Source organism: Mastomys coucha, unplaced genomic scaffold (assembly GCF_008632895.1).
Source record: "Mastomys coucha isolate ucsf_1 unplaced genomic scaffold, UCSF_Mcou_1 pScaffold22, whole genome shotgun sequence".
Classification (NCBI taxonomy): Eukaryota; Metazoa; Chordata; class Mammalia; order Rodentia; family Muridae; genus Mastomys; species Mastomys coucha.
Window position 1 is genome coordinate 244,794,954 of NW_022196905.1, and position 11,310 is coordinate 244,806,263.

The 11,310-nt window shown below is 43.8% G+C and overlaps 1 protein-coding gene across 1 annotated transcript in view; it reads left to right on the forward strand.

The window, feature by feature from the left end:
• Tango6 (transport and golgi organization 6 homolog) overlaps positions 1-11,310 on the forward strand; it is a 176,475-nt gene that overhangs the window by 19,720 nt on the left and 145,445 nt on the right. The window contains exons 6-7 of the mRNA XM_031341306.1: positions 996-1,158; positions 4,847-4,929. Coding sequence (XP_031197166.1) covers positions 996-1,158; positions 4,847-4,929 — 246 coding nt within the window. The remainder of the gene's footprint in view (positions 1-995; positions 1,159-4,846; positions 4,930-11,310) is intronic.

Below are 11,310 nucleotides of genomic sequence, written 5' to 3' on the forward strand. Positions count from 1 at the left end.
AGGCCAGCCAGGGTTATACAGTAAAACCTTTTCTTAAACTACCACCTACCTAAATCCCCCAAAGCAAAAACCAAAACTGCAAATTGCCACCATTACTACCACTAATAGCCTCTTGAGCTTGTTTCCTTTGATGTTTGGTTGTTAAATTAAAACAGTTCTGTCAGGGCTGGTGAGATGGCTCAGCAGGTAAGAGCACCGACTGCTGTTCCAAAGGTCATGAGTTCAAATCCCAGTAACCACATGGTGGCTCACAACCACCCGTAATGAGATCTGATGCCCTCTTCTGGTGCGTCTGAAGACAGCTACAGTGCACTTATTTATAATAATAAATAAATCTTTGGGCTGGAGCGAGCAGGGACTGAGCAAGCGGGGTCTACTGGAGCGAGCAGAGGTCCTAAAAGTCAACTATCTGCACAGCTATCTGCACAGCTGCAGTGTGTACTCATGTACATGAAATAAATGTTTACATAAATAAATTAAAAAAAAAACAGTTCTGTCAATTCAGTATTGAGTAGTCTCTCAGTGACTTTATAATTTTGGCTTAAATAAATGCTTTTTGGGGTTGGAGAGATGGCTTAGCGGTTAAGAACACTGGTTGCTCTTCTATAGGATCCACATAGGGACTCACTCTCTGGAAGTCCAATCCCAGAGAATCCAACACTCCTTCCTTGTGTGTGTGGCAAGGCATGCATGTGGTGCACAGACTCGCATGCACGTAAAATACCCATACACATTTTATCGTTTTTGTTTTTTTTTTTTGTTGTTGTTGTTGTTTTGCTTTTTTGAGACAGGGTTTCTCTGTGGAGCTCTGGCTGTCCTGGAACTCTCTCTGTAGACCAGATTGGCTTCAGACTTGCTGAGATCCTCCTGCCTCTACCTCCTGAGTGCTGGGATTAAAGGGATGTGTAACCATAGCTTGGTTCTCATACACATTTAAAAAAGTTAAAAAACTATAAATAGTTTCCCATCTTATTTACTGTTATTTTTTATTGTAGATTCTGGACTTATTTCATCTTCAAGATAAATTGACAGCACGGCAGTTTCAGAGAGTGGCCACTACCACCTTCATAACTATGTTCAGGGAACGCCCAGACCTGGCTGCACAGTATTTGCTTCAGCCCATGTTAGCGCCTCTGCAGCGATGTCTGAACACAGCAGGTAAGGGGGGGAGCTGTAGTGCACCTCTCCACAGCTCAGACTTAAAGGGTTAAGTGTGGGGTCCTCAGTTTTCCCTCTCTCTTCCTAGCTTTTTACTTGGAAAACCACTTTCCCCAAGTTCCAAGAAGAGAGCACCGAATCCCTCAGACACCCTTCCCCAGTCACCAACTGTTCCCAGTTTGGTCCCATTTGCTTCGTTTCTCTCTGCACACATGAATGTAGTTTTTTCTGGAACATTGAGAGTTAGTTGTAGACGTGATGACACATCACTCCTAAATCCTTCAGTATAAATCTTTGAAGAAAGATGTCAGTTTCTGTCTTTTAAAAAAAACTTTAAAAACTACCATCCAAATTTCAAAAAGAGCCAGCCAGATAGCTCTGTGGGAAAGGTGCCTGCTGCCAAGCCTGAGGACTTGAGTTCAGTCCCCAGGACCCAGCTGGTCCAAGCTGAGAAGGAACTTCTGCAGGTTGTCCTCTGACCTCCTCACGGGGGTGTGGCAGGCAGGTGAGCATGTGCACAGGGGTGCACATACAAATGAGGAGATGTAGGTTTTTTTTTTTTTTTTTTTTTTTTTTTTTCCCCGAGACAGGGTTTCTCTGTATAGCCCTGGCTGTCCTGGAACTCACTGTGTAGACCAGGCTGGCCTCGAACTCAGAAATCCACCTGTCTCTGCCTCCCAAGTGCCTGGATTAAAGGAGTAGCCAACACCACCAGGCTGAGTAGATGTAGTTTTAAACATTAGAGAAGACATAGTCACCCTCTTATTTGACGGCTGACTGCACTTGGAAGTGTTCACATAGATCCGACACTGTCAGGCTTGGCCTGGACCTGCCTGTCCTCCCAGGAGCAGGCTATTAGGGGTCTGTTTACCAGGTTTTCTTCCTGTGTTATATTACATTTGCAACATTGTTCATATGTTTGTATGTGTCACGTATTGGTAGCAAAAGGGACTAAATAAGAATATGACTAATTCCTTTTGAGGGGCTGGTGGTCCTGGGAGATTGGACCTGGAGCCTCAGGTCCTCAGGCAAGTGCTTTATGACTAAATTATAGCCTGCTCCCTTTTTAAAAATTATTTAATTTTTATTTTTATTTTCAAAGATGTATTTATTTTGTTTTCCGTCTATGGGTATTTTGCCTGCATGCACGAATATGTGCAGCACATGCATGCTTGGTACTGTGGAAGCCCTGGCACTGGAGTTACAGTTACGAACTGCTGTGTGAGTGCTGGAAATTGAACCTGAGTCCTCTAGAGGAGCGTCCAGTGCTGTTAGCCTTTTATTTTTATTTTTATTTAATGTGCATTGGTGTTCTGCTTGCATGCATGTCTGTGTGAGGGTATCAGAAAGAAGCCCTGGAACTAGAGCTGCAGACAGGAATGAGCTGACATGTGGGTGCTGGGAGTTGAAGCTGTGTTCTCTAGAAGAGCAGCCAGTGCTGTTAACTGCTGAGCCATCTCTCCAGCCCTTTCTTTGTTTTCTGTTTTCCGTTTAGCCACATGTCTTAAGTTACTCAGGCTGGCCTTAAACTCATTTTGTCACTCAGGCAGGCTGTAAGTAAACTCCTGAGCAGTCTGCCTTAGCCTCTGTCCACCAAGCTGGTGGGACTGTGGCCAGTCCCAGCTAGGGGCACCTTTGCCATTGGGAAAGTGTGAAGAGGAAGTTTCCTTAGCAATATTTGCTTCCATGTTCTTTTCTCATCTCAGTTCTATGTGGCAATCACGAATGACCACATTTATTAGTCTTTCAGTTAGACGTGGTTTTGTTTGTTTGTTTCTTTTACATTGTCCTCTGACTTCCACATGTGCATGCATTATGGCACTCTCTTGCCCAGGTGGGCTAGCAGTTAAGAATACTTACTGCCATTGCAGAGGACCTGAGTTTAGATCCCAGCACCCATGCTGCTCACAACTGTAGCTGCAAGGGATCCATGTCCTCTTTTGGCCTTTGTGGGTATCTGTCCTCACATGTACAGATACACATATACATAATTCAGAATAAAAAGATAAAACTTAAAAAAAAACAACAATAAATAAATAAATCTTAAAAAAAACACAAAACTTTGAGCATGGTAGTATATTCCTATATCCTAACACTTGAGAAGCTGAGGTAGGAGGATCATGAATTTGAGGTCAGCCTGGACTACTGAGCAAAACTGTCCCAACAAAGAACCAATTCCAGCCGGGCAGTGGTGGCACATGCCTTTAATCCCAGCACTTGGGAGGCAGAGGCAGGCGGATTTCTGAGTTCGAGGCCAGCCTGGTCTACAGAGAGAGTTCCAGGACAGCCAGGGCTATACAGAGAAACCCTGTCTTGGAAAACAAACAACAACAACAACAACAACAAAAAGAACCAATTCCATCTCTACAGATTTTGGACTAGGAGTCTAGCTGAGTAGATAGATATCCCTGTTTAGCTAGCAAACTTGTTCTGGGTTCAATGCCAAGTACTGCATAAGCTGAGCATAGTGGCCCACACCTGGAGTTCTAGCACTTGGGAGGTTGAGGTACAAGTTTAAGTTCATCCTTGGCTACATAAGGGGTTCAAGGCCAATGAGATTCTGTCTTTTTTTTTTTTTTTTTTTTTTTTTTCCTGAGACAGGGTTTCTCTGAGTAGCCCTGGCTGTCCTGGAACTCATTCTGTAGACGAGGCTGGCCTCGAACTCAGAAATCCACCCGCCTCTGCCTCCCAAGCGCTGGGATTGAAGGGGTGCGCCACCACTGCCCAGTGAGACCACTGCCCGTCGGGAATCTGTCTTTTAAGAGAGGAACAAAAGAAAAAAAAAGAAAGAGAAGAAAATGTCTTTGATTCATTTATCCCAATATTTTTCTCTCTCTGTCTTTTTTTTTTTCTCTCAAGACAGTGTTTCCCTATATAGCCCTGGCTGTCCTGGAACTTACTCTGTAGACCAGGATAGCCTTGAACTCATACCTTGAACTCTGCCTCCCAAACTCTGGGATAATGGCATGAATGTACTATCACTGCCTGCCCAATTTTTAACTTACATAAAGAACAATATATAATCAGAATATATGTCTGAAGAGCTCTTTATGTTTATTTATTTAAGTTTGGGTTTTCATTTTTTAAAGCATTTACATTTATTTTTTAAAAGACCATAAGCATTTTGCCTGCATGTATGTCTGTGCACCACATGCATGCAGTGCCTGAGTAGGCCAGAAGAGGGCATCAGATCCCTGGAATTGGTGTTATGAATGGTTGGGAGCCACCAAGTGAGAGCTGGAACAACCTTGGTCCTCTGAGAGAATAGCAGGTACTCTTTTCCACTGAGCCTTATCTCTGGTCCTAATTTTGGATTTTGACAAGGTCATGCTATTGAGCAGTAGAGCACAGAATGGCGTTGTGCTCAGCTGTGTTGTCTCAGCCCCAGATGTGCTGCCTTCTTCCTCGGCTTTGCAGTGCTATGATTATAGGCATATGCCTCCATATGCTGGCTATTCTCATTCTCTCTTAATAAGACAAAAGTCCTCTGTTTTAGACCTCACTTTTCCTGAACGAGAGCTGACATCAGTAACATCATAGGTGCCATGACTATCACGTGTAAATAGCATGTCATACAGTGGTGATACTCAGTGTCTGGTTCTTCCTGACTATCAGGTAAAACGTTGCCTTATTAGTGTCTTCTATTCAGAAAAGTAATGACTGGAGTTAATCTTATTTATTTTCAAAGAGATTCCAGAGAGTGACATGGCACCAGGAACTGTTTTGGTGACTGAAGAGGAACTTAGCCGATGTGTTGAAGATGTGTTTAAGGTTGGTAATTCAAGTCACTGATGTGGCTAGTTAATGCTCATACTTGAAGACCGTTTGTGTTTGGAGGCTCTGGACTTTGAACGCAGGCCTTCTGCTGGCGAGCACCATCCCACTGAAGTGTATCTGTACCTTTGCCTCTTAACCAGTTCTTCCAGAACTTGAGTGAATAGGGGCTAGAGAGATGGCTCAGTGGGTAAGAGCACATACTGCTTAATGCCTTTACAGAGGACCTGAGTTCAGTTCCCAGCACCCACATCACATGCTTCTCAACTGCCTCACTCTAGTCCCAGGGGACAAATGCCTCTGGGCTGCTCAGGCTCCTGCACCTGCACATATCCACATATACAGGTGTGCACACAAATACACATAATTAAAAATAGTGAATCTGAAAGAGAGAAGGAAAGAAAGAAAGGAGGAAAGGAAGAAAGAAAGAAAGGAAGGATGAAAGAAAACAGTGGGTCTGACTAGCTGGCCTTGGAGGTACATGCCTGTGATACCTATGCTCAGGAGGTAGGGGTAGGAGGAGCATTGAAGTTCAAAGCCAACCTGGTTGCTATAGTAAGTTCCAGCTCAGCTAGGGCTTGACAGTGAGACCCTGACTGCTATCTTCTTCCCCTTCCCTACTTCCAAAAACCAAAACAAAACAAACTATGTCTCTATTTATTTTACTTATTTAAAAAAGATAAGATGTTATGCTTCATCAGTAGACAGAGGTTTGGCTAGTTTATGAATGGCAACATTTAGCCCCTTATTTCTGTAAAAAAGAAAGGAAAGAAGGAAACTGTAGTCACTTGAGGTTGAGACTGTGGTGACTACCATATACTGCTCAGTTTTGTACCTTTTCTAAATTCTGTTGCATGATATACCATATTTTTGCCTGTTAGCTGGTAAACATTTGGATGTATAGTAAAATTTTTCTTTTAACAGCTTTACTGACATATGCATACAATTAGTACATTTAGAAATACAAGTAACAATCAACGGCTTTTAAACTCACAGATTTGTACAAGCATCATCATAGTTAATATTGCAGCATTTCCTCTTACTCCTGCTTCTCTCCCTTGCACCTTGCCCCCTTGCTCCCCCTCTCTCCCCATTCCCTTCCCCCCTCTCTCCCTGTGGTCATGGCCAGCCCCTACTTCTCTCCTCTCTCCTCTCTGCCTTTCTCTGCCTCTGCTACCCTCTTAACTCCCCTTCCCATGCCCTAAATAAACTCTATCCTATACTTTAAAAAAAAATATTGCAGTACTTCATTACCTCAGAGAAACTCAGAATTGCTTAGCTGTCACTCTCGAATCCCTGCATCGCCATTCCCCAGTCCTCCCTGCCTGCAGAGGGAACCATTGCCTGTCTTCTGCCTCTCTAGATTTACCAGTTCTAGACATTGCTTCTAAATCAGTGTATGGTATGATCCTTATGACTGGCTTTCTTCATTTGATATGTTTTAACATTATTCTGTATCATAGCAGGGACCCTTTTTATTACCAGATAATACTTGATGGTATGAGTAGGCCCCATTTTTGCTTATCCACTTCTCAGCTTTTATGAATAGTGCTTCTTTGGACAGTTTGTGTACACATTTCTGTATGTGCTACAGTTAGGCTGTGATCTGAGAGTTTCCCCCAGGGCTTCATGTGGTGGAAGCTTTGGCTTTAGTGTGGTGATATTTGGGAGGTAGTATGGAATCCTTAAGAGACTGTGCCTAAGTCTGAGTGGTGGCACATGCCTATAACCTAGCATTTGGGAAGCTGTCACAGGAGGATTAGAAGTTCAAAGTCATCCTAGTGAGTCAGAGGCCAGCCTGGGTACATGAGACTCTATTTTAGAGAGACAGAGAGGGAGGGAACACACACACATATGTATATACTCACATACACATATACACACACATAACAGAGAGAGCAAGAGAATGAACCTAATGAAAGGCAATTGGGTAAACTGAGGCACTGCTCTCAGAAGGCTTGATGGTTCTGTGGAACCCTGGGTAGTTCTTAGAGAGGGTTGTTAGGAAAGAAGAGGCTGTACCCTCCCTGGTGATCTCCCTGTCACGTGCCCTCTGTTGTTATGCTGTGTGCCTTACCCCATGTGATGGAGCTCAGGGCTGCCTCTTCAGGGCCAGCACAATGCTCTTGGGACCTTCAGTTTCCAAAAGTAATTGCTCAGAACAAAACAGGACCAGAGAGATGGCTCAGCCGTTAAGAGCACTGGCTGCTCTTCACTGGCTTTGATTTCCAGCGTCTACATGGTGGTTCCTGACCATATATAATTCTAATTCAGTGGATCTCAACCTATAGGCCGCAGTCCCTTTGAAGATGAAATATCCTTCCACACGGTCACCTAAGACTCTTGGAAAATACAGATATTTACATTATGATTCATGACAGTAGAAAATTATAGTTATGAAGTAACAAGAAGAATAATTTTATACCTTGTCTCGAAAAACCAAAAAAAAAAAAAGAATAATTTTATGTTTGGGAGTCACACAACATAGGAACTGTATGAAAGGGTGGCAGCATTAGGGTGGTTAAGAACCATTGCCCTAATTCCAGGAAATCCAGTGCCTTCTTCAGGCACCAAGCATGTATATGGTGCATAGATATACAAAATGCAAGTAAAACACATACACAAAATAATCTTTTAAAATGTTAAAAAATGTGGGGCAGTGGTGGCATATGCCTTTAATCCCAACACTTGTGAGGCAGAGGCAGGCGGATTTCTGAGTTTGAGGCCAGCCTGGTCTACAGAGTGAGTTCCAGGACAGCCAGGGCTATGCAGAGAAATCCTTTCTCGAAAAACAAACAAACAAACAAAAGTTAAAAAACAAAACAAACAACAAACCCCAAACTTCTGGGCTGAATGTGGTAGTATATGCTTATAATCCCAGCATTTGGGAGGCAGATTCTGAGTTTGAGAGTAGACTCATGTATGTAATGAATCCAAGAACAGCAAGGCTTCATATCAAGACCCTGTCTCAAAAAATAAACAATAGCCAGGTGCTGGCAGTGTACTCCTTTAATCTCAGTGCCCAGGGGCAGAAGCAGAGGCAGAGGCAGGTGGAACTATGTGAGTTTGAGGCTAGCCTGGTCTACTGAGTTTGTTCTAGGCCAGCTAGGGCTACATAGTGAACCCTTGTCTTTGAAAATAAAAAACAAGAAAGTCTGTAAATCATACCAATCATGTGCATTTCATTATAGTATCCTGTCCTAGGGACAGGACCACTGGGCCTCTGCTTACTCTGAGGGGCTGCTTATGGAGTTGCCTGACTGTTTTACCCTTCACCCAGCAGGCTGTAATGGCAGTGAATATTTTTATTTTTATTTATTTATTTATTAATTTATTTATTTTTAGTTTTTTGAGACAGGGTTTCTCTGTGTAGCCCCGGCGTCCTGGAACTCAGTATGTAGACCAGGCTGGTCCTGAACTCATCAAGATGTGTGTGTGTGTGTGTGTGTGTGTGTGTGTGTGTGTGTATGTGTGTGTGTTTCTTCCCTCTCTGTCTCTCTAAAATAGAGTCCCATGTACCCAGGCTGGCCCCGACTCACTATATAGCTAAGGATGACTTTGAACTTCTAATCCTCCTGTGACAGCTTCCCAAATGCTAGGTTATAGGCATGTGCCACCACTCAGACTTAGGCACAGTCTCTTAAGGATTCCATACCACCTCCCAAATATCACCACACTAAAGCCAAAGCTTCCACCACATGAAGCCCTGGGGGAAACTCTCAGATCACAGCCTAACCATACCACATATGGAAACGTGCATCTGCCTGTCTCTGCTTCCTGAGTGCTGGGATTTAAGGCATGTGCCACCACGTCTATCCCCCAGAGAGTGAATCTAAAGTCATGGTCTTTCATGTAAGTAAGTGAATACTTTGGTTGTATTTAAATTTTTACATATGACAGTAATCAATCTGTAGCTATAAGATGCATGCTTAAAATTTCAAAAATCAACCAGGTAACAGTGTCTTATGTCTTTAATCTCAGCACTTGAGAAACAATGTCAGGTGGATCTCTGTGAGTTCGAAGCCAGCCTGGTCTAGGGAGTGAATTCCAGAATAGCCAGGCCTACACAGAGGAACTGTATGTCAATCTTCTCTGTCCCCCCCAACCCCCAACTCCCAAAATCCCTACTAAAAAATTTCAAAAATCAGCTGCGCATGGTGGCTCATGTTTTGTTTTGTTGGTTTTCTGAGACAGGGTTTCTCTGTATAGCCCTAGCTGTCCTAGAACTCACTCTGTAGACCAGGCTGACCTTGAACTCAGAAATCTGTCAGCTTCTGCCTCCCAAGTGCTGGAACCAAAGGCATGCACCACCACTGCCCAGCTGGTGGCTCATGTTTTTAATCCCAGCACTCTAGAAGCAGAGGCAGTCCAATCTCTGTGAGTTCAAAGCCAGCCTGGTCTACAAAGGGAGTCCCAGTTCCAACCTAGCTAATGCCGCACAAGGAGACTCTGTCTCAAACCTTGCTTCTCCAATCAGAAAGACAAAACAAACAAACAAACAGACAAACAAACAAGAACAACAATAAAGACCCTTTCTATGAGGAGAGTCAGTCATAAGCTCTCTGTAAATGCTGAGTGTGTCTGTACTGTAGTGAAGGCACAGGGACACTGCCGACAGTTATTGCTCCCTGCAAGGTCTTGGCAGCCCAGCTGCAGTTAGAAAACAGAGGAACTGTGTATGCTGGAGAAAAGTGGTAAACACTGTGTGGAATTTAGCAACAAAGGCAGTGTAATCTTTATTAACATTCTGCTAATGCTAAATTATAGTGTACAGTTTACAATCAGGAAATGAGGAAGACATCTGGAAAGCGTGAGTTGATCCAGCCACTCGATGGGTAACAAGAGCCTGTTCAGTTTCCAAGAGGCATCTGGGAACATTTCCAGCTGTTTTCTCTCTCTTTTCCTTCTGTGAACAGATTTACTGAGATAAAATCCACACAACATACAGCACACTCATTTAAAGTGTACAGTTCAGGGTTGTGCAACCGTGATCACAATAAAGGAGATCTTTTCCCTAAGGGAAGCCTTCCATCCTCACCCAGCATTCATCACTCCCTGCCTCCCCACCCCCAGCCCAGCCCTAAGCAACCCGCTAGTCTACTTCCTGTCTTTGTAGATTCTCCAGACCACACAGAATGTGGTCTTAGCATGGCTTTCTCTCTCTGCAGGATCTCCCCACTTGTAGTCCAGTTTAGCCTTGAATTAATTAACTTCCTGAGCTTTTTTTTAAGACAGAGTTTCTCTGTATAGCCTTGGCTGTCCTGGAACTCACTCTGTGGACCAGGCTGGCCTCGAACTCAGAAATCCACCTGCCTCTGCCTCCTAAGTGCTGGGATTCAAGGCGTGCGCTACCACCGCCTGGCCTTTCTGAGCTCTTATTTGTCCTTTCCTTTACCATTTTGTAACTATAGAATACATTTTTACAGTGATTTTAATGTCTCTATCTTCTAATTCTACTATGCCTTTAAATTTTTTTATGTGGGCATTTTGCATGCATGTATCTGTGTACCTCATATATGCAGTATCCTCAGAGGCTAGTAGAGAGCATTGGATTCCAAGTCTGGAGTTATTAATGGTTGTGAGCTGCCGTATGGATTCTGAGAATTGAACTCAGGTCCTCCTGAGGAACAGTCAGTGCTCTTAACCACAGGGCCTTCTCTCCAGCCTTCTTTTGGTGGGGTGGGATGGAGTCAATCTACTTGTGAGGGAGTCAGCCTTCTTTTGGGGGAAATCAATCCTATTGATTTTCCCCCCCTTGAGATGGGGAGACAATGTAGCCCTGGTTGTCTTGGAACTCACTCTGTACACCAGGCAGGCCGCAGACTCGGAGATCTGATCCACCTGCCCTTGCCTCCTAAGTGCTGGGATTAAAGGTGTACACCACCACCATTACCTAGCTTTGAGTGGTTCCCCCCCCTCCCCAATTATGGGTTCCTTGCATATCCACTAATTTCTATGCATGTTGAGATATTATTCACATGTCATAAAATTCATTTGGTTTTGGTAGTATTGAGGTTGTAAGTCAGGCTCTCGGGTATACTAACCATAAGCCGTGTCTGAGTAAGTTTACCTGTATTTCTTAAAAGATAGCCCAGGTAACCTTGTGCCCTTCATCCCCCTGCTTCAGTCTTCTGAGTGCTGGAATTATAGGCTGTGCCACCACACTTGGTGAATATTTTAAGTGCCCTCTATAGGAATCTGGCATGCACACCCAGAAAAGGCCAGAGACTGCATGCTACAAGTACATCCTTCTAAAAGCATTAAACTCTGTTTTTAAAAGACTAAGCTCACCAGGCGGTGGTGGCGCACGCCTTGAATTCCAGCATTTGGGAGGCAGAGGCAGGCAGATTTCTGAGTTCGAGGCCAGCCTGGTCTACA